The 27,908-nt window shown below is 40.5% G+C and overlaps 1 protein-coding gene across 1 annotated transcript in view; it reads left to right on the top strand.

Annotated features, from left to right (window-relative positions):
• Positions 1-10,061: 10,061 nt before the first annotated feature.
• AHRR (aryl-hydrocarbon receptor repressor) overlaps positions 10,062-27,908 on the top strand; it is a 63,497-nt gene continuing 45,650 nt past the window's right edge. Inside the window, exons 1-2 of the mRNA XM_008642680.2 lie at positions 10,062-10,129; positions 17,067-17,248. Coding sequence (XP_008640902.1) covers positions 10,068-10,129; positions 17,067-17,248 — 244 coding nt within the window. The 5' untranslated portion in view covers positions 10,062-10,067. The remainder of the gene's footprint in view (positions 10,130-17,066; positions 17,249-27,908) is intronic.

Raw genomic sequence — 27,908 nt, 5'->3', positions numbered from 1 at the left:
TTTCCACAGAGTGCAGTCCTTCAGGAGCAGGTTGCTCCAGCATGGATCCCCCACAGACCATGGGGGATACTCACTGGACACACTCTCGCCATGGGTCTGCATGTCCCTGCCAGGAGCCAGCTCCAACACAGCCTTCCGACAGGGTCACAGCCTCCTCTCAGGAGGCCACTTAGTCTGGTGTGGGTCTCCTCCACAGGCTGCGTGTGGATCTCTGCATCCCTGTGGATTTCCATGGTCTGCAGGGACACAACTACCTCACGAAAGTCTGCACCATGGGCTGCAGGGGAATCTTGGCTCCGGCACCTGAAACACCTCCTCCCCCTTCTTCACGGATCTTGGTGCCTACAGAGTTGTTCCTCTCACATATTCTCACTCCTCTCTTCTCTGAGTGCAATTTATTCTGCACAATACCTTTTTTTTTCTTAAATATATTATCACAGAGACACTACCGCCATCTCTGATTGGCTTGTGCTGGAGGCCTTGGCCTGTGCTGGATCCACCTTGGAGCTGCCTGGCATTGGCTCTGTTGGACATGGGGGAAGATTCTGTCATCTTCTCACAGAAGCCATCTTCTCACTGTAGCCCCCCCGCTACCAAAACCTGGCCACTAAAACTCAATACAACCACACTTCTAGTCCAGCCTTGTGGATGGATGCAGGATGATAAATAGTCTTATCTAAGATTATTGTATTGCTCTAGTATTTCAAAGAGAATCCCAAACCTCAGACACCTGGAGTCTGATGAAATGACAAGCGTGGTATTAAAACACAGGTGTTTGGGAGAATAACACCAGGAATGCTAGTGAACTTACAAGAGGGTTTGAAGGACCAGTCCTTAATTACATTTGCAATCTGTGTTTTGTTCTGTGACTCAAAGTAATATGTCGAATTTACCCCATCACAGTGCTGTGTGGGTGCTGGAGCGTATACCACCTTAGGGTGGAACAGGGGAGTGGGGCATGAGGATAAAACCAATAAACCCAATAGGCAGTCAGTGCACAGCCACATGTGTCTTGGGAAAAAACATGACACAATTTATCCAAAGGGATACTATTTTCCTTTTATATCTAAGGATACTTATCCTTCACTTAAAATTGAAGGCAAGCTAATGAAATGCATAAACTTGAATAACTAATTAGCTCTAGAAGACTTATCATGACAGCACAGAGCTCAATCTGGACAGAACCTGTCTGAGAAATTATATATACAGTTAACAAGCATGCTTGAGTTGTTCACTGTACTGAGCTCTGTGTTGCCAGCAAAAAGCTGCTCCCAAAACCTGAACCTAGCTATAGGTAGACAGCTCAGCTGAGGCCTTGCTATACTACTCATTCATGGTAGAAATATTCCATTGACCTATCTTGCTGGTTTTAGTCAGATTTGCTATGGAAATGATGCTTATGCTTTCACAACGTCTGCTTTTCTTGTGACCTGTTAGTCAGGTTCCAGCAAACAGAACAGAGGGACAGAGATCTCAAAGATATTATGTTCCTGAGAGTTTAAAAGCGAAACATGCTATGCTAATATCCCTACTGAGGGCAAGATTGCAATGCAAGATTGACTGTCTTGTTAATCATCAAATAATCCATATGGTTCCAACAATATTCTAAATGCTCCAGCTGTAGAAAAACTTCTCATCGCTGCTCACGTCTTCTTATTTAAAGTCCAGCTGATGTGGCAACCTCATATTTTCCTCAGAATATCTGTGATATAGACAATGGAGGACCAAAGTCAAGCCTGGTAGAAAGAGATACCACTCTGCTAACTACAAGATATTGTACCAGACATATGCCCAATATTTTTTTTTTTGGAGTGTTTTTATATGTGCTACCATGTGTATCCTTCCTCAAGTGACAGTGTGCATGTTAGGGGTTCTAAAAACAACTGTATTTTTCAAACATCGCTTTAAAAAACCCAACAAAAGTGCATCTAAGCTTTTTTAAGAAGTTATTTATTTACATCCTCAAAGCTCAAAAGAAGTGTCCTTGAACTTAATTTCAAGCTTTCTTATATAAACATATAAAGAAAGAAAGGCTGATGAGACAATTTAGTCCCCAGATGAACTTGTTTGTGAAGGAAGAATAATGATTGAAATTTTTGTTCTGCTAAAGAAGAAGAGTGTAGCTACATACCCATCCTGTAGCAAAGGGCTGCTGTGTTTTAAAGTCAAGCACTCAAAAATTAGGAAACCCAGGAGTTAAAGACAAACATAAATTCATAAAATGTTTAGATAGAAAAAGACCTCTAAGAACATCAGGTCCAGCTCTTAAGTTCCTCACCTGTGTGGACAGGCACTAAACTTAATCTCATACTAAAACAGAAGTTGCATATTTTATTATCCTCATTCACCTCGTAGTCTCAGCTCTGTACTATGCACTGCTCAAATCCTGTGCAAACACAGTGGTATTAATTTTGTCACAGACTCTTCGGTGATAATTGTGACTTTAGTATTTAAGTGCATCACAACCACCACTGAATTAATCTGTATTATACTGCTGAGACATATGATCTTATTAGTAGTGATAAATCTGAAATACTTATTCTCATTTACTCAATGCCAGACACTTAGGAGATGATTTTCCACAAGATGCAGCCTTTGGTGCATGCTCATTCAGAGCTCAGTGCTGGCTGCCTCCAGCTGCAGTACTGAGTGCTCACCGCTTTTAGAACAGACCAAGGCTCCCGTGCCTCTGATGTCCCAGGCTGTGGTCTCATGCCTTGCATCATGCAGCCCTAATTCCTACAGCCCCTGTGTAGCCTCAATTTTTTCCCCCAGCTCTCCAAGTGGGGCAGGAGTCTGGCTCCGCGTGCTCAGATTTCTTCTCGTAAGGCAGGCAGTGAAGGCAAAGGAGCCCACAGGAGACCTGGAAGGGGGATTGCAGTAGGGAGGTGCTGGCCACCTAATTTCTGGCAAAACCCCCAAATTTTCAATGGTTACTTTGAATTCCTAATGATCATTCAGAAGCAGTGCTCCTGACAGGTCCTTTTCCAGAGTGTTTCAGAGCACAGCATCTCTCTGCAGGTCTTAGGGATGCTGAGAATGAGGACTACAAGCCTTCTGCTTCTGTTCCCTCCCTGCCTTGTCCCAGTCTGTTTCAGTCCTTCCCATGACCGACTCCTTGTTCCCATGCCTTGTATTTGGAGTCCTTTGTTGCATGAGGATGTGGAGGAACAGCAAGAGGGAAGGTCTAGCACTGCCTTTGCTGTTCCAAGGGGAGGCCTGTAAAGCGCACGGGGATGCACATGCACAGTGCAGATGCCTGTGGGAGGAATGAAGGCGATGATGTGAGCGCAGCTCGGGCAGAAGCTGTAGAGAACTGTCAGACTACAACAAGTCTCCCGAGCACACGCAAGCTGGATTTTTTTCCAGAAGCTCCAAACATAGCCAAATTTGTACACATTTTCTTTGAAGGAAATTAATGAGAGATTTTATGTGTGTTTGTCAGACAACATATGATCCCTTGTACTTGTAGAACACCCTCTGTAAATCAAGCATTACATGCTTTTTTTTGGTCTTATAACAACTCTTCATGTTTGAGAATTAACCTTCTGCTTTTTCACTGGAGAGATAATTGAGGCAGAAAAGGAAATTTTAGAGCCAGAAAGAGCCGCTGTGATCTAGTTTCAATCTCATGTATAACCGGGCCATCAGACATCCTTAAACAAATTCTTACCACACAGGTCCATTAGTTTTGTTAAGAAAAAAGTTTTTGATGAAAAAACGCTCAGTGATGGAGAATCCTCCACAGTCTTGGGTAAATTATTTTGATAGTCATTTATTTGTAACTTGAATTTAATTAACCTCAAGTTCAGTAAATTGGATCCTGCTAGAAATGTTTGTTTCTTGTCACGAAATGTTTGTTTCCTACGTAATGTAGTTACTTATTGTACGGAAGTTCTCTGTTGCTGTTCTTCATGATAACCCAAACAGTTTGAGCTCCTGCACTCTGACTGTGGGGTTCATTTTCACAACCCTTATTCACTCTTTTTTCCCCAGTTATTTTTTAAATGGGGCTGCTTCAGCTAGAAACATCCTATTTAAAAGGATATATCCAAAACCGTTATCATATTTTCTCCTAAGATATGGCCATTCATTAGAAGCAGAAAACTTGGTAGAAACATGCCAATAACAATTAATTTAGTGGGAGCAGCCAGATAGATTTCTGTCCTGTTGACGAGCCATCGTGAGTGGAAGTCTTCTTCCAGAGTTGCTCCTGCCAAGGTGGAAACACTTAATCCTGAGAAAAGCCAAGCCACACTCCAGCCCCATCCCCTTCTTGCTTTGCTGGTGAAATTCACCACGGTGCCATGGCATGGTAGGGATGAGCGCACAACCTCCTCACTCCCAGGCTGCCTCTTCAAAAACTGTGCTGCTTTGAAGCTGTGGTCTGCAGAGCCCTTTATTGTAGTTCAGGCATTGAATGCATGGTATGTGATTACATTCAGGCAGGAAATGTTTAATAAAATTTAGTGAAAGGAGAGATCATTGGATAATGTAATCTGACCTCCTATAGCTACCAAAGATTTTTTTTTTCTGAGTATGCCTGCATTCAACTCAACTATTTCTATTTAATTTAAGTATAACTTCTGTTAGGATAAAGTGCACATTACAAAAAGGCATCTAACAGTGGTTTCAAGACAACAGGATCCATTAAATCCTTTGTACCTTGTTCCAGTGTTTAAATGCTCATGATGTTCCAGATGAATATCTTCTTTCTTATTTGGATGTATCTGACTTCATTTTCTAAGTGCTTGCTGTGTATTAAAATATTTCAGTACTCATATCTTCCCCTGGAAGTACTTCATTTTACTCAAGTCACCTAAATCTTTTTTCTATGCAAAGAAATTTCTTCAGCCTGCGAGTATTTATTTTATCTTCTTTCCTCACTCTTACCAGTTTCTAACATTATTTGAAAAACACTCACGTGCGAACTGTACACACTATTCCAGCATCAGTCTTATCATATTGTTAAACAGATGTAAACCCATACCACTTAGGTTAGCATCTGCATTAGCTGCCTTTGCAGCAGCTCCTCCCTGGCAACTCAAACTATGGATTGTATTCATTTTCATTTTGATCCCTAATTCCTTTCAAGAATCACTCACATTTCAGGATGCAGTCCCTATTCAGTAGCAATGATGTGCATTCCCTATTCTGAGATGCAAGTGTTTGCATTTGGCTGCATTAAAATACATTGTGGATAAAGAGGAACAGCCTACTGGGCACTCCAGATTGCTCTGTTTCACTGTTTCAACATTATTTATCAATCTTCTAAATTTTTATAACTTTGTAAATATTATCACCAATGAGTTTGTATTGAACCTCGATGTCTGTAAGGTCTTTATAAAGCCTTTTTTATTTAGCAGTGATTTCTCTATAATTACTTTATTTTTTTATTCTGTCACTTGAGAGGTTGTTTACTTGTGGAAACTGTGCACTGTAATACGTTGTTGTGGCTTTTTAAAAGCAGAATAATGTGCTGCTAACTTACTAATACAAGTGAACTCCTCTGTCAGCTAGAGGTGATAACTTCTCAGCAAGCTAGTTTCACTCCAAAGAGCGTGATATTCCATAGAATTCTGCTAAGTGTTGTAATTCATCTTTCTTATCAGCTTTTCTGGTATTTTGCTTGGGATGGATGTCAGTCTTGCCATCCGGTGGATAGCCGGATCATTATGTTTCCCTTCTCTGAATATTATCATACAGCAGCTGTCTTTCAGTCCTTCGGCTTTCCCCGGTGTTCAGAGGTTCATTGTGAATTAATGTCAGTAGAGATTACAAGCATCTGACAGAAGCAAATGATTATGGTCCACTTCTACCCTTTTCTGGCACTTCTGTTCCTTTTGGTCCCAGCTTTCCTCCTCCTGAAGCTCCTCAAGCTTGTAAGCCCCCTTTCCCGCTGCTGGAATGGTGGAAGATTGCTTCTTTGGGTTCCTCAAACATGTGGAGAGAATGTGAGGACTCTCAAGCGTTAAAGGTAAAAAGGAAAGAGCACAATTGTTCTGACCAGCTGAGTGCTGTCCACCCAACTTCTTCCTGTTTTTTATCCACGTGAGACCAGTGGGCTCCTGGGAAGGAGCCCCCAGCCTCCTTCAGTGGTGGAGATGGGCTGTCCTATCCTACAGGTGGAGAGCAGAGCTCACAGTTGATCAGAAGAAAACACAGTCCAGATAAGACTGTGAATACCTGCTCTTCTCCAGTTTTTAAAATACATATTTTCATGGTTTATGGATCTGTGCAGCTCAACAAATTCAAGTGCTGTTTTCAGACATATTTTTAGGACCATTAGCCATGAACCTTCTGACTTTGTCTTTATTCCTGTCCATGCATTCTCAGACTTATTTTAACCACATGCCACTATTGGCATTAGTGGCAGTGGCAGAAGCACCTCTTGGTGGTGTGTATCTAGGACGTTGGTGTTCAATTGCTGGGGCAATGCTTCATACCATGTTGCTGTGGTAACCCTTTCTCCTAATTCTGTAGAAGGTTCCTGTAGAAAGCTTGAAGAGCGCGTGGCTAATTCTTGTTTGATGGGAGTGCATGATTCTCCTTCTTTTCAGAGACTAGAAATAAATCTACTGAGCCCTCTTAGCTTTTATGCAGTTCTAACTTAAAGCCATCTCCATCTAATTAGAACTACACACACTTTTTAGAATTATTTTCATCATAATATTATTCTAAAAAGGACATTATCTTTTGTCTTTAGTGCTGCAACTTGTGAATTTTCCTTTGGGCCTTTATCTTTCCTAACTAGCATTTTGCACTCCATAAATTCTACCTCATATTGTTTGCTATTTATTTCCTGGTTTTGTTTGAATACTGAGGTCCATTTAGTTATTTCTACTTGCTGTCACATATTAATCAGCTGATCCAGAATGGGTTTTAAAACAAAGTCGCCCTTTTGGGAAATTGAATGAACTCTTAACTTTCAGTTTTCAGTTGAATTATGCCGTTCAAGCCTTTCTTCTCCTTTTAACTTTGATCATGAAGGCAAGAGAAGGGAAGTCTAGCATGTGACACTGTTTTGAAACATGAACTATGAGTCATAGATTCATATTATGGACAGGAAGGACTCAGAACACAAAAGTACTACAATATTGTATTAGGTTTTCATTGCAAGGACTTGGTAGTGGGGGTCTACAGGGGTGGCTTCTGTGAGAAGCTGCTGGAAGCTTCCCCTGTGTCCAATAGGTCAACAACAGACCTGCTGCTGGCCAAGGCTGAGCCCATCGGCAACAATGGCAGCGCCTTTGGGATAATGTATTTATGAAGGGGAAAAGAGCCTGCACAACTGCATGTGCAGTCAGAGAAAAGAGTGAGAATATGTGAGAGTGGCAGCCAGTAGCCAGTAGTAGTCAGTGAAGAAGGAGTGGGAGGAGGTGCTTCAGGCACCAGAGCAGAGATTGCTCTGCAGTCCATGGTGCAGCCCATGGTGAGGCAGCTGTGCCCCTGAAGCCCATGGAGGACCCCACTCCAGAACAGGTGGATGCCTGAAGGAGGTTGTGACCACATAGGAAGCCTGTGCTGGAGCAGGGTCCTGGCAGGACCTGTGGACCCATGGAGAGAGCAGCCCACAGTGAGCAGGTTTGCTGGCAGGACTTGTCATCCCAAGAAGCACCCATGCTGGAGCAGCCTGTTCCTGAAGGACTGGGCCCTGTGGGAGGGACCCTTGCAGGGGCTGTTTGTGAAGAACTGCAGCCCATTGGAAGGACTCGTGTTGGAGAAGGCCATGGGAGATTGTGAAGAGTCCTGTCCCTGAGGGGGAAGAAGTGGCAGTGTCTGATAACTGACCACAGCCTCCATTCCCCATCCCCTTGGGCTGCTGCAGGGGGAGGAGGTAGAGAAAATGCAGTGAAGTTGAGCCTCAGAAGAAGGAAGGGGTATGGGGAAGGCATTTTTGAGATTAGGGTTTATTTCTCATTACCCTGCTCTGATTTGTTTGGTAATAAATTCAACTAATTTCCCCTAGATCAGTCAGATTTGTCCATGATGGTAAGTGGTGAGCATTCTCTCTCCTTCCTTATCTCAACCTATGAGCCTTTTATTATATTTTTTCTCTCTTGTCCTGCTGAGGAGGGGAGTGATAGAGTGGGTTTGGTGAGTACCTGGCATCCAGACAGGGTCAACCCACCACAAATATAAAGAAAATACTTTTTAATGCGAGGTTTCAGAAGAAACTACAGTTCTTTTGGCATCTCCACATCATTTTAGCTTCCAGCTGAAGTAGGAAATCTGTGAGGGTAGATGTAATCTTAAAAACAGGCAGACTGTAAAAAAAAAGAACTTGAAGATTAAACCAATTTAACAAGGTCTTTGAAGGTGGTAAGAAGGCTTTATCTGAGCAAAGACTGCGGCATACTCTTAACCTGCAGCAGTATTTATTGCACTGTATCATATCCCTCATCAGCTTTGGACAGGCAGTTCACCCATCTGACATCACAGGAAATCATTCCAGCAATAGTAAAAAAAAATGGTCTGGTTCTGGAAGAGCTTTATGCCTGACACTGCACCAGCTGGAGAATGACTGGTGTTTCCACCATAACCTGCATTTGAGAGAAGGCATCTAGTCTGATCTCTATATTATAAGTCATTTCAGAATGAATTCTCAGAAGGAAAGAACAAGTAACAGCTCTGGTCATTTGGAGTAAAAATAGAATGTAGATTTAAATGATTTTGACAAAGGAACCTGATAGCTGTCTGTTGACACAATAACTGATTTTCCAGATGAGGGAAGCACAGTAGACCTAAGGTATCTCAATTTAGCAAGGGATGCTGTGCTTGCATGTATGAAATACATTTTAGATTTTGCTTAATAAACTGTGCTCAATCCTGTTCTCCTAAATGATAGGAAGAAAAAGCAGTTTGTAACATGAGAGGGAAATAAAAGAGTTTTGGTTGTCCCAGAATAGAAAAATGAAGGCTGACTGAAGATATGACTGATATTTAAAAATATGCCAATGAGTAAACACAATGGAGGAGGAAGAGCTATTTAAACTAAAAGACAATGTTGGCAGAAGAACAAATGGGCATAAAATGACCATGAACAAATTTAAGCTGGAAGGCGAAAGGTTTCTAGTTATCAGAAAGCTGCCTTTCAATGAAAAAGAGAGCCCTTCTAAATGGCTTTTAAATTAAGCTCGGTAAGTTTATGATTTGCTTTGCACGACACACATGTTCAGCAGCATGGGATTTGATTCAGTGACATAGAAATTCCCTTTAATTTTATATCTTACACAAAGCAGCAATTACTCTTGAGATATACTAACCTCTCTGGCAGCATGCACCCACTGTTGAGCAGCACTCAGCATGACTAAAATATTCTTTCAGACAGAAAATCAAGAGACTTTGATATTCAGCTAATCTCCAGAAGATTTAAACAGACTGAATGCGAAGACTTTTTCCAAGCTTGCAATGTCTCTAAGGCTAACATACTCAAACAAATCAATAAGACCAAGTTTTGTGTGAAAATTGTCACCTCAGTCAGCACTGCATTGGGTCCTAGTGCTAACCACAAAACTGTGTGTCACATCTTGAGCTGCCGACAGCTATATTCCCAGCCTTTAAAAATGAGGATGTGAGGATTTGAAGAAATGCTGATTTGAATAATTGAAACCTACTAGTCACAATGTCAGTAATGGAGAGAATATTCCTGTGTATTTTAAAAGCTGTGAAATCCTCCCTGCAGATGACGGGTTGTATTACTCATTCTTATTTGTTTAGCTGAATTTAGAAATGAGCCTGGAAGGGAAAAAAAATTTGGATATCCAGTAAACAGGATGTATTTTATACACATTTTATATCATATATAGTATACTTAATTGGAAAAAATGAAAATTGAACATAAACATCAATATTCTAATAATATTAGGGTAGGAAATTGGAATAAGCCGTAAGCTTCTATCTTAACTAATGCCGCCGTGATTTTTGGTGTTGCTGAATGTCACACTCAAGGAACAAACGTTTTCCTCGGTGGAATTTTCTCAGTGCTGTCATTTTGTACAGCAGTCTGAAACACAGAAATCTCCTAACTAAGAAACCTATTCCTTTTGTTTTGCAGTGTCAAAGCCATGATTCCTCCGGGGGAATGCCTATATGCTGGGAGGAAAAGGAGGAAACCCATTCAGAAACAGTTAAGTATCATATTCATCAGGAGGCATCTCCCTCCAAACATACAGGCTGGAAATGAGGTAGAAGAAGGCTTCCCTTCCTCCTATGGTCCACTGATGCAGGAGACACCTAATCTTCTCTGCAGTGAGAAACCCTTGGTTGGGAGGCTGGCTCTTCATGGGTAAGATGTCTCCAGAAAGGATGCCAAGCATGGGTCAAACCATCCTTACCCATCACTAGGAATCCCAGGAGGAGGCCAGTGGTAGTTGTGGTGGGTACCATGGTGCTGATGTGTAGAGTGGAGAGGGACAGTGCCCTTTTGTAGGCAGAACTCACTGGTTGACTAAATGCCAGCTGGGCAATGGGCTGCAGGGGTGGCTGCCACCTTTGTGCTTCCATGCTCCCTGATTCCCTGTTCAAGGAGCTTTTTGAGAAGCCGTGTGTTGAGTGCCACTCTGGCACTGCGCTCCCCCCTTCCCCTTTCCAGGGTTTAGCCTTGCTTGGGGCACTGCTCAGTCCAACACGTGCAAGCATGGAAAGTGGGTCAGTTCAGCCAACTGAAAGAGCAGACTGGTGACTCACTTTTTGCATCTAGAACACATAATTTTCAGACTTCTATTTACTATAGGATCACTTTCATTAGGAGAAAAATAGGAAAGAGGAATTGTATGCATGAAGGCAAAGCAGAAAAAGAAGAAACGCAATGGAAATTTGTTACAAGATGCTTGAAATGGGAGGGGGAAAAAAAAGGTTGCTATTAACTCAAATGTAAATGAGTTTCAGATGCCATGAACCGATCTGTGAAATAAAGCTTTTTAATATAATCATCCCACATTTACATTTGATTATATGATTATGAAACACACATTTTTACTGTGTTAAAATTATGAACTGGCACTGGTGGCCTTCACACACAATTTAAGGATGAAAAGGTAACTAAAATAGATTTCCCTATCTTCAGTTGTTCAGAACTTCTAAAAATAACCCACTTGGCTTAAAATTGTATATATTGGTCTAAAGTCAACGGGGAGTTTCTCTGAATGTTTTAATGACGTCTGTTGATATTTGGATTTGGGACAGTATTTGCTCATGAACCACTTGTTCCCACTTAAAAAATTGTTTCTTTTAGTATAAAATGTATCATATTTCAATAGACAAAGATAATGACATAAGCAAATGATTCTTACTGCAAAAGTCTTGAGTGTTGAATTCAAATGTATGTAAGATTTCTGCACTACTGTTTCAGTATGGATGTGGATGTTTGATTTTATAACAACTGCAAGAGGTGTGGAACATTTCCAGTTTGTGAAATTACCTCTATGCAGAAATGTTTATGGATCATTACTTTTGTGAGAAAGGAAGGAGACTTGCAGTTGCTTTGAGAAACATTAAGCTTATGTTTGGAGTTTACATGCTAGCTAGAACTCCTCTCAAAGATGACTTCTAGATAAATGCAATGGCTAAGAAAACTATGTGCTAACAAATCACAGAAATGACCTCATTAGCCTTTTTTGAAGTTCTGGCCTTAATACCCTCAGAAGTAAATTCTCACTTACTTTATACAACCAAGTTTTCATTTTGGGAACCACTGCAGGTAATGCTACCTTGCAAGTAGCTTTTGTATGATGTTGCAGTGCAGGTACCTGAGCATGAGCTTATCAAGCCAGGATGTGAACAATTTTGATTAAGAAATGTGGGTTAAAATAAAGGGAAATGTTTGAATTGTTAGAATACTGAACTCCCACACTGGAGACAGCACTCTATTTTCTGTGGTTAGTTACTTGCCACATGCTGAGGATGATTTCTCAGTTCCTAGCAACACTGGTCTCTTCCTCAAATCTTATCTGTGAGCTTGGTCTCTGGTAAGCCTTGCCTGTGCTTATTCCCTCGCTCAGGGACTTACTCTCCTCTAAAGAGACTCTGAATGTCCCAGAATGACTGGCTGACAGAACTCCTTTCATGGTCTGTATCTTTCAATCCTACTGGTCTTACTGACATTTCAGGACTTTGAGGTATCCTTACTGTTATGCTGCCTTGAATGATTTGTCTTGAATTTAGAAGGGTAGACAAATCTTACTAATTGAGCAGCATATTTAACCATGATTTTGATCCATGTCGTACCATCTTTGTTACAGCTTTTTTCTCCTGTTTGATGGCATAGCACTTTCTCCTCTACAGCCTTGTTGTACTTTCCCCCCTGTAATTCCAACAATGAATCAAGGTAGATACTGGCACCTGTTCTGGGAGGAGTATTTGTTCACTTGTAAAACCTGATTTTTCAGAGGAACTAAAGTTGATGGGTATTCTTTGGCCAGTCCTAGTGGCCTACAGATTCCCCTCTTTTTAGTGTGAATAGTCTCTAGAATTTAACCTTCTCTTAACAAAAGAATGAATGAGCTTAGGTGCCTCAGTGTGAGCACGATACTTGGATTTCAACAGGGATTCATGGACTAGTCCGTTCAAAGGTCAGAATTTAAAGGACAGAGGTGCAGCTTTGCCCTCTGCAGAACAACTGGAACATTTATATCTCCCCATACTCAGTGCATCCCAAGAAGCCAACTCTCTGACTCTACATCATCTTTTCCTGATCAGGCTGTCAACCAGGTGGTGATCCTGCAGCTGGCTTTTAACCCAGGATATCACAGAATGATACTCTTCATTATGCTCGTGAATGTTTTTCAGGCACAGGAATTCTGTTCTGAGGTGGTTTTACAGAACAGTGATGAAAATGTGTGAAGAAGCTCCATGGGAGAATACAGAGACCCACAAGACTGTTGAAGAATCTGTTGCAAATTTTACTGGGAGGAGCTAATGTTTCAGTCTTGCTCTCTACACAGAACTAGCAGAGACTATCTTCATTATGTTGCCATTATTCAGACTATATATAAGGTTCAAGTTCTACTTTTATACATGCAAGTAAATTAAAAAACTGTAGCTGTTTTCCTTTTGCCCCCAGAAACTTCCAAACAAGCCCCATTAAATGTGATCTACACTAAAAAGTTTTGGCATTTATGGACACAGTTCAAACACCTGGAGCTCAGACAGATTGAACATTTTCCATCAGATATGCTTTTCAGCCAGACAGCCGGCATTCTGACTAAAGGAAACATTTTCTACCAAGTGTTTACTTCCTGTGGAAATCTAGCATTTTACTGGTAATTCAAGCATCTGGAAATTAAAGAGATCTTGTCTTTAACCTCAAGCCAAAATCACTGTGCCGAAATTAATACTTAAAAAGGCTAAGGCAATGCTTCAGGACAATTAGGATTTGAGAACTTCAGCCACTTCTTCATCTCAAACCCTGGCATCTTGTAAAATTCTCTCCCTCTACGAAACATTTCTTGTAATGTTTTACAGCTCTTTAAAGGCAACTACACCTGCTGTAGCTCCGAGTGTATCTATAACTGCTCCAGACTGACCACTTCAGCCAGAACCATGCCAGCACCAGGGTAAACAGAGACCTTGGGAGGTGCAGCTCTCTCCTGCTAGTTCTCATTTTAAAGCCCTTTGTGGCATAGCCCTTCCTCTTACTTGGTACCATACGATCCCACCTCTCTTCTGCTCTGCTGGTGTTATGTCTTCTTGACCATTAGTTCTGCTTTCACCTTTTCTTGCTGTGAAGACACAGAAGAGACATAGAAGGTTGCAAAAGGCCGTCTTTCCTTCTTTGAATTAGCAGCTTTCTCTCATTCTGTCCTTTTGGTTCATGGTAGATGGTGAACATTCACACATGCATGGCTGCCACTGGAGCTCAGCTCTGCCAGGATTCCTATACAATGTCCAAGCACAGCTCAGTGACAGAGGGTGCTGGTCAACACACTCATGCTAATCATCTGTTGTTACTTTGCTCTCAGCCTATCTGTTGCATCTTATGGTCTCTCTTTTCCCTTTTGCTCCTTACTGAAAGCTTGCTGTCACAATAAATGATTTGACCTTTCTCAGCTCAGATCTTCTGCTGTTTTAACAGTTTAGCATACTTAAAAAACTTACTCAGAGCGAAGTTTTCATTAACAGGGTAGGGCTCTGCAGACGGTAGAGCTGCAGTTGCAGGAAATTCCTCTGCGAGCTCACCAAACTGGTTTACACTAGTGGCGGTCTGCGTGTCATGGGCACACTGAATCACTAATGCGCAAATGGCTCAATGCCTTGTGTACCACCGGAACAGAAAACGTTCTCCACACCAGCTCCCACATAGCTCCCACTACACAGGGACTGCTCATGTGGGTCCTGCACGGGTACAAGTACTTGTTACTGCAGAGCAGAATTTGGGCAGCTTAACAATTTGAAGAAAGAAGAGCCAGATTTATTGTTTAAAGTACAGATGCTCCTTCACTACAGCCGTGTTATATGGAAAGCAGAGTAAATGGGGGATCATCGAGTGACTCCTATGTCTCTGTTTACAGTTTGACAATCCCAAGTTTAACACAAACACAACAAGCATAATCTACTTTCAGCTGAAAATAAAGGCTAAAATTTCCATTTACCTCAAAGCAGCTCACTGAAGATTTTCCCTGCCTGTGCCTTTCTGTTTATGGTCAGCTTACCTAGCCTTTCCATGGAGCTCACATTGTTTTAAATCACATCCACTTGGCACCTTATTACCACTTACATCAAACCCCTGTTTGTTTGGATTCACTCCCTTACTGAATAATTTCCTTGAGTTTTCAGGAAGACTCTGCCCTGAACTTTCTCCTGTAGTCTTTTTACACCATTAACCGCCGTCTCCAGAAAACTATTCCTTGTGCTCAGTACAAAGGCAGACCACCTAATTGCCTCAAACCATTCTTCTCTGGCATAGAGCAGTCACTATTTTATGTAGTAAATAGACTTGAACAACTTCTATTTCTATTTCATGTTACTCTTGACAATTTTTACCTCTTGAACTCATCAGTTTAATTTTCCTCATTGGAATTAATTTTTTTCTGTCCTACATTGCTTCCTTGCTTCAGCTGGTTTGTCAGATGTAAAGATCAATTAGCAAAAGCTTATGTTCTTTAGCTTCTGCTCAGCTATGGGCTATGTTCCCACAGAATTACTGCCCTCCATATATCAGACATCCTTTTGGTGTCATAGGATGACTGAGCCTCAAGGTTTACTGCAAAAAATAGTTAGCTTAGAAAAAGTAAAAACCACTATTCCTTCTTTGTTGATTACATTATTTGTTCTTATATTTCCTCTCTCTAATAGAGGAAAGTCATTCATTTATCCCAATCAGCAAAATCTTCTCCATGTCTTTGGAAGTAACTCATGGTGTTATAGAAGAACTACATATTAGTGTTCACAATTTTGAATGAAAAAGCAGAAATTATATGTTTTCAGTGACACCTGCCTCAAATTTTTTCTGTCCATTCTGTCCACTGATGCTGTCCTCTTGGAGTGAGGGTCTCAAAAGTAGCAATTAATTTTTCATACCTGAGTTGCTTTAAGAGGTTTTCAGTTGGCAGCAGTCACACGTACAAACCTGCTCTTCAAAAAACAGATCTTTTTATACTAATTCCTAAGCAGAATTTTTTTTAGAATGACAATTGCAATGACAAATTAATACTGTTTTAATTTAACACCTTAACCACCTTGTGAAATGCTAATGCTCAAAATTAAAATTATGATTGAAAAATGCAGTAAACGTGGGTAGCATGAAAATGCAGTAGTAAAATGCTACAAATAATTAGTTTTACTCTCACTGTCCACTGGAACCTCAGCCAGCTACTTGTCCTGGGGCGACTGTATGATACTGTATTCCCTATTGATTCCCTGTATGATATTGTATTCCCTATTTCCTCTAGTTTGTCTCAAACCAGGACACTAGTTAAGATTATGATCCTTGGATTCAGTGAGGTGAAAGTAGAAACTGTTAGCACAACCATATTTTTCTTACTTGCTGTTTCCCATTCTTGAGTATCCATGTAGTTTATGGCTCCAGTATCCCGTGGCTCCTACCTGGATAATGCACTTGACTACTGCTGGGTCCAGCAACAGCTGTCTACTGCAAGGAACCACCTTCTCAACCTCCCACTCAGGTCTTCTTGCTTAAAGGAGAAGTCTGTGCTTCAGCACTGAGCATCCCACACCGTCAGGCTGGAAATGAGGCCCCCATTTCTGTGTGCAGAAGCACCAGCTTTTCCATTACTCCCTCTTGAGAACATCTTACACTGGGATGTGTTCTCTGGGAATATTAGCGGACATTCCGAAATTGAGGTTCCTCACTAGTGATGTATTTAATCTTAATGCATTTTCACAACAGCTATTCTAGGTTATTTAGCACTGTCCATTGCATAGGAGGAACACAAAATGGACATGGACTTGCTTGGCCTAGAAAGCTGAGTAATGTTAGTCTTTATGTTTTGTGAGGAATATCAATGTTCTTAAGAAACCAAATTCTTATCTTTGTTATTACTGATGTAGGAAGGTAAATGTGAGAACGTACACAGGAGTTTTGAGCTTGAGGAAAGAGTCTCTCTTCACCTTGCCCATATTTTTTAAACTCATGTCTAAAGACAGGTTCTTTTCTTAATTATCTCCTGACCCACAGGTTAGCTTTGAGTCATTAAACAGAGGGAACTAAGACGCTTTGAACCAATACAGTGGATATAGAATGGGTTCATGCATCAGTGATGGTAATTTTCCCCTGCTGTTCTGCCCCTCATTTATGCAACAAAGATGAGAAATTGTTTTTCCTGGCATTGACTAGAACATGAAGATAGTTCCCAGTTCCCTAAGGTGAGTGGTCCTGAGTAAGAGATACCAGTTCTTCACTTTTTTCCAGATGTGAAAAGAGAAGACAAAGCCTGTGTCTTTGCACTATGGCAAATACAGAAAGGTCGATCTTTTTTTTGTCAGAGGACAGACTTTAAAGATTTTCATAGAAGCTAAGAAAAGTATTCCCGTTATCAACTAATTGCAGACAGAATCTCAGTCTCTGGAAGTAAAACAGGTAATCGAGAATGTGTTCTCTACCACAGAAGGCCAGCAGTTGGGAATGAAAAATCAAATCCTTCGAAGAGGCACAGAGACCGTCTGAATGCAGAACTGGACCACCTGGCCAGCCTCCTCCCTTTTCCACCCGACATCGTATCGAAGCTGGACAAACTTTCAGTCTTGCGCCTTAGTGTCAGCTATCTCCGAGTCAAAAGTTTCTTTCAAGGTAGGTTTCCTTAAGATATCAACATTCCATTAAAAGTATCCCTCTAATTTATTGCTGCTTTGCACCAATCCTGAGTAAAAGTAACTAACAGCATATATTGAGGAAGCCAGGGAAAAAAAATCTATTATTGAATTTATTTTGTGCATGGGATGTTGCATTGGAAAGTTCATGCCTTTCCTCTTACGCCATTTGTGCAGTTTCACCAGTGGCATACATCCACCTTCCCTCAGCAGGCTTTAGAAAAAGGGAAAACACAACTGTAAAATCACTAAACTGGGAAAGAAGCTTGGGGCAGATATAATACCTGTAGATACTTTGAATTCTCTATTTGAAGCTGTTACCATGCATGTTCAAAATGCCTATTTAAGTATGATGTGAAAGTCAAGAAATCACTGTATTACCTATGTTTGCTGTATGCCAGGAGTAAACAGGTTTGCTTGCAAAGCCAAGATGACCCCTGTCTTTAAGGATAAGATTCAAACTTTAAAGTGTTGAATGAAGTTGTGCTAGGCTATGCTTTGTTTTTGTAGTTGTCTGGCACACAACACAATGAAAGCCAAATGTGTGTTTTCAGATGCACATAAAAAGAATTCTTCCAAATATGAAGATATTTTGAGTTTCTTCTGTTACTGAGGAGTTCACAAGAGCAAAATCCAGATTAGGGATTTAATAGTGGAAATCCTCACTAGAGTTGTTTTCAAAAAATAAAAAGGAAAAAGTCTATTTGAAGGAGTATAGTTGACCAAAACTTATAGGTCGACTGCAGAGATAAACAGAAGTATTTTTTACAGACATTATTTTTCCTTTGCTACTCCTTATTATTTCTTCCTCTTACTACTTCTTATTATGCACATCGTGTACATATATATATATTTTTTTTGGCTTTGACCAGAGAATAATATCTGTTGGTTGGATTCTTGCTTTTAAAATGCATTTTAGTATAAAAGAAATGCCAGCTTCAAGAGGCTTTGGCAGGCTGGAGGGCATTTCACAAGCTGACGTCAGATTACAAAGGGTGATATCACTGATAGCAGGAGCCTCCCATGTCAACTCTGGCAGCTGGGTTATGGCCCCTTCCTCTAAGCTTGACTTCAATTTCTCTTGGATTCACAAGCAATAATATCTCTTCAGCTTCCTCTACTACTCTTCTGCCACAGTTTCTAAGATCCATTGTCTTCTTTTCTTAAAGGGACGAGATAAAAGGAAAACAAGTAAAGCCAGGCTGCATTATGCTGAAATGTTCCATGTTCCAGGTTTTGAGAGATTTCATTTAATTTAGTCCCCAAATTACCTAATTGAACGCATAGTTTGTGTTCCCTTCATTCTTATTTTTAAGTGTTTACATCATGAAACTAAGGTTACAGAAAGCATTGTTTATAGTAAAGGAAGGAAACTACATACCATTTTAAGACAAGAGAGCTGGCTGGAACTTCAAAAGTGTGGAGTGGAGGAGAGGTGAGCTGTGGAAACAGAGCTGTGTGAGGAATGGTTGCAAATGTTTGGGTAAGAGCGGAATCTGCTGCATCCTTCATGAACATCACGATCTACTTCCTTGTCATTATGGAGAAATAAGGCAGAATCTGTTTGTTTGGGTTTTTTTAAAGCAAAAACATCGGTAGCAATTCACCTAAAAAGAAAACAAACATACCCATCCCAGTGTTTCAATCTTTGTTGTGATGAAAGGGGATAGAACAGCAGAAATGGATTGTTTGTGTTTTTTTAAATCAAAGGATGGCACTACAATGGGAGCTGTTATAAACACTCTGAGGACAGAGAACAGACCAGTGGCATACAGAGATGTTAGAAAATTGGATAAAAAAATGTATCTGGAAAAATGGCTTAGTAAATCTCTACTAATTCACTCAGGGAAGATTAATCCAAAGAAACTGGTGTTCAATAGAGAAGACAAACCTGGAAAAGAGAACATAAAAACAATCATTAAAGAGGGACAGTGGTCAGCAAGTTGTTCCATGCCTGTAATATGATATGCCGACATAAACAAGAAGGCTAAGTGTGGATTTTGGTCTGTTTGCCCAGAGGCAGCATGTCACTACACAGTAAGGTTATAATCCCTCTCTGCATGAGACCAGCATGGCTCCATCTGGAATAGAGCTTTCTGTTGTGGGCATCTCCTGGTCACAAGGGCATTAGTACATATTAAAGGGTTTGGAATAAACACAGGCAAGAAGTGACTATAAAGTTTCACGGACAAAAAAAGTCAACCAACAAACAAACAACCCCCCAAAAACTAAAGTTAGCTCAAATGTGTACGATTTGTATTCTCCGGCTATTTGTCTTCATAGGAAAAGAAGAGAAGGGAAGGAATTGCTTAGGATATTTTAGAGTGGCACAATGGAAGAACCAAGGAGTGATGATGCCCAAGAGGAAATTTGGCCTGAATATCAAGCAAGATATGCCTGTAGTGAGTTCTGTTCAGCTATCCGATGTTCCTAAAGCAGATGCAGTGGAGATTCGGTTCATTCAATTTTGTAATGTGTGACAGGCAATCCTGTGCGTCTTTCGCTTAAAAAAATTGTTCTCTGAGTTTTGAGGAAGTGTAAATTGCAGGTTTTTAAAACATGCTTTTAAGGATATCGCTTGCCATTTTTAAAAAAAACATGAGTAATGCTACTTGACACATAAGTTCATATGTGACATTGCATATTCAACCCATAACAGGTCCACAATTCCCATGGCAATTACAGTGGCACACCTTCAACAATGCCAGCGGTTTCTGGGCACGCTCATTTACTTACCACTAGGTGTCCTTTTAGTAGCTACTCTGCAGAGTCTGTGCACAGCACAAATGTATTTATGAAGATCAATAGCCAACTGGAGGGAGCGGCGTAACCTCACCATATTGACTCCAAGTGTGACAATGGTTTTACAGAGAATTAGGTATTAGGGCATGCAGAACATCTGTCAGTCATTTATTCCCTTTTTAGTGACCATTAGAGGTTAGTACCTTGAAGCATTTGGCAAATTCATCTTACTTGAGCTGTTTAAACAAAGGCCAGGTCCCTTTCCAAAATTTAGACCTGGTTGTTGAGGCAGATATTCCTAGGATTCAGTCTGAGTCATTGTGGTGGATTCCCTTCCTCATTCTTAGAAATGTTTTTCTTTTGCTTCAGAACAATTCTTCTGTCTACTTGTTTAAGATTCTTCATATCTCTGTTATCAGTTGGCAGATTAATAGCCCCACTACCCCAAAGCTATAGCCATTTAGTCATTTTGCATTTTCCTGATAACCACTTCAAAATGGCTTGCAGCAATAACCTTCCAATCTCACCGGATCTCGTGTATGAATCAGCTGGGTCTGAACCAGGCTTAGCTGATGACCGAGGGACATCAACTGCTACAGGAAACTGTGACTGTCATTTGGCCCTGACAAAGATTTGCTTTGGGTGGGGCTCCTGCGAGCATGGAGTGGTACTTAGTGTCTGTGACCACTTGAGTTTGCTGGGCCTCTGTCTTGGAAATATTCCATGTCAGTTAATTGCAGTCTGTCTTCTTTTACCACTCTTGACAATACATCCTTCAGTACCTCTTATTTCTCAGTTTTTCCACTGGTGGGGAAATGGTGGTCTTGCTCCACTTCAAAACCAACTCCCTTTTGTTGGTTGTTTAAATTGTTCCCTTCTAGTATAGGCAATGATTTAGTAAATAAATGTCAAAAGAATATCACCTTGTCCTTTTAGCAGCTCAGGTCCTTTCTGAGAGAGAGTTAGCTTAAGTTTCCCAGTACTTGTAAGGAAGCCAGTTATGACAACTTAGATAGACCAGCACAGTTACAACCAGGGCTGTACAGTTCCTCATCTTTCAGTTCTTAATGTAACTAACCTTGTGTGAAGAGGCCACTCAGGCTTTCCTTCAACATCTCATTCATTAATGTTAGACCTTTTAGCCATAAGCATTCCTGATAAATGATAGCTGATGTTGAGTATAGTCTTAGATGGGAAATGTAGAGATCTTAACATGGTCTTAAAATAATTTTTAAATTTTAAATCCCTTACTACATAATTTATATAAAGCACAATTTAATTCAATAGCTTGTAACTTTGCTCTTATGGACATTTTTTGCATACATGCATATACATATGCAAAAACAGAGGCGTGCATGCACGTACAAAAGCAGCATCTTCCCAACAAAAATCTCCCTCACAGTACTATTTTGAATCTCTGTGTTTATTTCAGACTTCAGAGCCGTCTTTATATTTATTTATTTCCAGACTTCATTTGATTTTGAAAGCTAAAAATTGGGTAGATTTATGGACGGCTAGATATGGATTGTAGTGTGTCACAGATGAACTCTGCAAATAAATGTCTTAAAAGTTTCTGTAAGATTTATATTTAAACTGCAATCCAGATCTCTGTAAAATTAGTGACAGTCAAGCATGGAGACATGTTGTTTGACCTGCCTTAGACTAAAGTTATGGATTTTAAACTGAATTACAGAGGAGTTTGAGAAATTTGTCTACAAATGTTAGTTCATCTGTTTCCATGTAGAATTAAAAATTTTAGGAAACAAGCCTGTAGTGAACTTATCTTGAGTAAAGAGTAAGTTATGCCTTAACCTGAAGGTCATTGTCTAATGTTTTTGCGAATCTGCAACATGAGTGATTTAATACTTTCCTTTGCAATCCTTATCATCCAAGCTGGAAGTCTCCTGCTTCAATTATAGAAGAAAAAATTGTTTCCTTTTCTTGTGGCACCACAGCTTTTACAGCCATGAAGGTGATCCTAGCAGATGGAAGCAAAAAGAGGCAATAAACATAAAACTTTCTTGTTTTCATTGTATGTAGCTCCCTCTCTGCTGAGTAGCAGAAAATTATTTTTCCAACCTTGTATGGTTAAAGGGCTTCTAGCATGCTTTTTATAACCTTCCCTTTCTTGCTACATCTGATATTAAACATTGGCTTTTCTGTTTCTCTTCTTATATATGTATGCTTTATTTTACTCATTTTTAAAAAAGATTTTTTGTGAGCTTCCAGTCACTAAAGAGCTCAAGATCTTGTTAAGGTGGTCTTTTCTTACATTTGCCATTCTTCACTGCCACTGAGACAGTTCACACTTATCTTCTATATATTGATTTGTTGAAAGAACATCCAGCTTCTATTTCCCTTTGATATGCACCCTCTGAGATTTTTCCAGGTGTACTGAAATCTCCCTCCTGTTGGTCCTCTGTCTTCATGTTGCTGTGCCTTGGATTGCTGCTGCTGAAAGAATCATCAGTTCCAGGATTTCCTGGTCACTTTTACCAAGCTCCCCTAACTCCTTCTAACCCACTTCTCCCCTTCAATTAAACCTCTTTTACATACATATATATACTTTTTTTTTTTTTCCATTTCTGACAGGATAGCACACACTGTGTGGTTTCTTTCTTCTGATTAAGCATTTATGTTAGTGGGTCATTTCCTTTTACTCGTCTATGTGTTTGGCGTGATCCAATTCACATCAATGTTTATCTTTAATGGAAATTGAATTTATCCCTTTTAAGAAGAAAACAACAAAGGATTCCTCCCAGCTGGCCTGATTTTCAGTATCCTCAATTGCTTGCAGGCTCTTCCAGCATTGTTCTCCTCCCACAGCGTCCATGGCTCTTACTCTCCTAGATCAGTAGCATACTACCGTGATAGGGATTCCTCAGGTTCATTGATTAGACCCTTCAGGCTGTTATTTATTGTAGTATTTGAATATTTAGTGTTGCAGCCCCCACTGTAGACCTGCTTCTGGTGTGACATGTACGACACTCCAGTGATACTCATGGAAAATTAAGATCTTAAAACCTGAGATGGGTAAGGAAGCACAGAGTGATCTTGCTTTCAGTGCATAATCTGCAATGTAATGCTGCTTAATAGTGCTTTAGGAATGCTGCTTACATGAAGCAAAGCTCCTGGTCTGAGGGTCCAAGATGCCTCAGCAGTGCATGTACTGGGGTTCTCAGGCATCCCTTTCTACCCCACTGTCTCTTCCTAACAATTCTGTTTTCCCAGCATTTTCTTTTCAAACTGTCAGCAATTTTTTTCCTGGATTGACAAATTCCGCTTCTTTGGTGTAAATATGTTTTTTAGATTTTATTTTATATAAGCATGGAAAATTTTCCCACAACAAGTTTCAACTGATACTGACACTAAGCTCATATGGTTGAATTTATTATTACATTTATGGCCTATACTGGATCCATTTCCATGGGAAAAATTCTCCTTTCATTTGTTAGCCAGTTTCAGCAGCTTGAAGGTTTCCCTTGAATTTAAAACCATAGTCTTAGTGAATCATAGATTCACAGAAAGATTGAAGATGGAAGGAACCTCTGGAAGTCACCTGATCCAACTGTCCTGCTCAAGCAGGGTCACTGAGAACCAGTTTTCCAGGACCATGTCCAGATGGCTTTTGAATATCTTTAAGGGTGGAGAGTCTACGATGTCCCTGGGCAACCTCAGCCAGTGCTTGGTCACCCTTACAGTGAAAATGTGCTTCCTGATGTTCAGAGAGAACCTCCTGTTTCACTTGCACTCTGATCCTGTCACTGGACACTTCTGAAAAGAACCTTGCTGTTCTTTCCACCCTTCCTTTAGGTATTTATACACTCTGATGAGATCCGCCCTGAGCTTTCCCTTCTCCAGGCTGAACAGTTCCAGCTCTCACTCTCTCAGCCTTTCCTCATAGGAGAGGTGCTCTAGTCTCTTCATCATCTTTGTGCCCTTTCACTGGACTCTCTCCAAGCCCTTTATAATGGATATATCTAGAAAAGACATAGGAAAAATAAAATAATAAAAAACTAAAATATTAATAAATAACAGAGATTTATAAGAAGAGGATAAAATGCCTAAATTAACAACAAGAATGAGGAAATTATATCTCCTTGATTCCATCTCTTTGTTCCCACCAGTCTTTTCTTGGTATGACATATATTGATTTCCATTATGTAAATAATTAGAGGCTTTCAAATTACCCTCAAATGTCTATTGATGAAACCTGTACTTTGACACACAAATCAAGGATTTAAGTTCCTCTACTTAGTTAGGGTTCAAGCTGATACCTTGAGCCAAGAAGTCCCCAATGTATTTGAGTTTTTTTAACAATTAGAAGTTTGTTTTTTAAAGACATATTCTACTGAGTTAGAGCATTCCCAGTCCTCTCCTCTGACACCGAATGTCTGAATGATTTCTTTCTCGGAAGAGAAATAAGGACTTCTCTTTTTTGAACACATACAGAATGTCTTTAGCATAGGTATTGCTGCAGTCCACAGTCGTGGCTTATTAGATTGTAAGCATGCAGGTTGTTTATGTTTCTTAGGACAGAATATTCATTGGCTTGTACTGAGGAGAAACATTCATGGTCGGAGTGGGTAACAGGTAAGTTTACTCCTGTGGCTGTATTGAACTGGCATATTCAAATTGCAACATCATTTGGAGTGTTTTGGCAAAAAAAGGACTGTTCATGAAAGAAACATTTTCCACTCTCTACTGCTCTCTAATTTTACCATCTTTTTAGTGATACAGCAACTGAAAAAAGGAAAAACTCTTCTACCGCATAAGTGCTATATACGTAAATCACTGAAAGAAGACCTACTGTCTGCAAATCATTGTCTAATCAAGTGCTAAAATTCTACACCAGTGAAATTTTAGTAAAAGTTTCAAGAACTTAAGCAGGGTAGCTGCATTCATTACTCTCTGAGATCTGGCAGGACTCCTTTCTGGAGAAGCAGCTGCAAATTAAATCTCCTCCACATTACCCATTTTCAAACATTATTTTGGATTATTTTGACTAGATTTTTTAATATAGTTAATTGCCAGTGAGACCATTTTATTGGGACATATTGCTTATACTAATGGGTCACTATTTTCTCTTCCCCTTCTTTCCTGGAAACACCATTCCTTCCATGTAACAAATAACTAAGGCTGTTTTGTACTCCATGTCCTCTTTCATAACCTGGAGATCTTTCTGCCCTTGGAAGGCCTTTGCTGACTCTTGGAGGAGAACTGGGTCGACTCCTGGAGGAGAACTGTGTCTCCTCTTGGTCTCTTGTTGTAAGAGGGTGTACCTCCTTGTCCTGGCTAGCTTTCTCTTTAGTTTCCTGCAAACAAGACGGGTTTTGTAGGAGGAGTGTTGATTTACAAGCAGGATTTACTTCAGAATAAACCTATATTCAGGAAGAACAAGACAACTTTTAAATTACTTGAATTCCCATAACTTTTGAAGATCAAGGAATGTGTTAGTGCCACACTGTGTTCAGTGTCATGTTCTGAGACTGGCTCTAAATTCAATACTTATTTTTTTGAGTAATGGCGAATGAAGGATCTTAGTTATAAAAAAGTTTCATATATTTTCTGGTGCTCCTTGGGTACTTTTGTCATGTGCTGTGGGTTGTTTGTATTACCAGAGCTACTACAAACTCAGAGCTGTTAGACTGACTCAGTCACCTGCACGACAAGGGCTGGACTACATAGATTTTATGCTGTCTTTTGGAAGCACACCCTCATTAGGATTCTTCTTGCAGAATTTCCTCTTGTAATTCTGGATCTGTATCTCATACAACTTTTCTATTGCTGGATGCCATCCAAATGAACATCCCTGTAGGCTTCAATGTTTCTCCTGATATTATCAAGACTGATTAGAAAACCAGGGAGCTGGAAATGACAAGTGACATGAGGGGAATCTTTGTTAGATTTCTCCTGAGGGCATTTGGCACTGGGAGAGTTCCACTGTTTCTACTGACAGTAGAAGTACACTCAGGACCAGACACATGGTCAACCATGCACACAAAGCCTGGTTTTATAGATGTTCCCACAAACCACAGCTTCTACGTTGGTCCAATGCTAGGGGAAGTCCCCAAAATACTTTGAGCCTTTAAGTATGGGTCTTCATCTTTCTCCATCTTGCTCAGTCATTCTTAACCATTTTGATTTGGTAGGCTTTTGTTCTCAGTGCATTTGGTTAGCTCACACTGTGCATCTTATGTAGCATCGATGTAAATTGACGTGGCAAGGATGTGTAAATGAATGTGGTAAATGCAAGTGGCAAGGAAAAATCTGGGTCCATCTAATCCAGGAGACCAGTATACACACTGTCTTTTGTATTCAGTGATGTTCATCTTTCTTGTGCACTGTGTTTGCTTAATCCCTGCTCCGCAGCTAGGGCCCTTCTTGGCCCAGCCTGGCACCAGCTGTTGAAATACTCTCACAGTCCGCCATGGATCAAATTCCATTATCCTGCGCTATAAGTAATGGACATTCACTGGTCTATTCTCTTGAATTAAACTGTGTTTTGATCTTGGAAACTGAGAAAAAACTTGGAGTTTAATTCCACTCTAACTCATGTTTTCCTTGGATATGGAAACAAGACTGGTTTTCATCACAGGGAAAATGGCATTTTTACTTCAAACTTGCTAGCAACTTCTGTGACTGTAGAAGATACTAGCAATAGTTTTGTCCTTATCACTGATGCAGTGGATGGGAGGTAGGAAAGCATTCCCCCAGGCATGAACTTTGGCTTGGTTTACACTTGTTCTCAGCTTCATGAGTGATTACCATCTCTGAGAGGAAGCATGTATCTTTACTGTCAAGAAAATGATTTACTTTGTTTCTTATTTTAAACATAGATATGTTTTAAAGGAAAGACAATACCTCTTATCCAACAGAACAAGGAATTTAGTTTGGCATATTGTAATTGCACAGGACTTTGAAGACAAAGAAGACAAATAGTTCTAGGATAGAGAATAGTGTGGGAGATTGTCCTCTTAGCTTCCCTTCTCACTTTGCTGCTGCTGACTTTAGGGTTACTGCACATAGTAAAGCTCTGCAGGGAATGCTGAAACAATACAGATCACAAAATCACAGAATCATTTAGTTTGGAAAAGACCTCCAAGATCATCAAGTCCAGCCTTTGACTAATGACCACCTTGTCAACTAGACCATGGCACTAAGTGCCACGTCCAGTTGTTTCTTGAACACTTCCAGGGACAGTGACTCCATCACCTCCCTCGGCAGCCCATTCCAATACTTAACTACCCTTTCAGTGAAGAAGTTCTTCTTAATGTCCAACCTGAGCCACCCCAGGCACAGCTTAAGACTTTGTTCTCTCATCCTGTCACTGGCTGCCTGGGAGAAGAGGCTGACCCACACCTGGCTACACCCTCCTTTCGGGCAGTTGTAGAGAGCGGTAAGGTTACCCCTGAGCCTCCTCTTCTCCAGGCTAAACACCCCCAGCTCCTTCAGTTGGTCTTCATAAGATGTGTGCTCTAGACCCTTCAACAGCCCTGTTGGTATTTTCTGGATATGCTCCAGCTCCTCTTTGTTGTACTGAGGGGCCCAAAACTGAACGCAGGATTCAAGGTGTGGCCTCACCAGTGTAGAGCACAGAGGGACAATCACTTCCCTAGTCCTGCTGATCACACTGTTTCTGACACAAACCAGGATGCTGTTGGCTTTCTTGGCCACGTGGGCACACACTTGCTCATGTTCAGGTGGCTTACCAGCACTTTTCCCTATTATGACTTTCAAATGGAATTTGTGCCCCACCAAAATCAGCCAATAATTTCTTTCTTGCCCATTTCTCTGAATGAGCAGCTTGCTCTGCCACTTCTATGGGCATCTCTATACCTGGCTTTTTCCCATGTCCTTACATGTAATTGCAATAATCCTTGGCTATAGCACCCTTA

This window comes from Corvus brachyrhynchos, unplaced genomic scaffold (genome assembly GCF_000691975.1).
Source record: "Corvus brachyrhynchos isolate BGI_N302 unplaced genomic scaffold, ASM69197v1 scaffold409, whole genome shotgun sequence".
Classification (NCBI taxonomy): domain Eukaryota; kingdom Metazoa; phylum Chordata; class Aves; order Passeriformes; family Corvidae; genus Corvus; species Corvus brachyrhynchos.
Note: the sequence above shows the minus strand (reverse complement) of the source record. Positions and strands in the feature narration are given on the sequence as shown.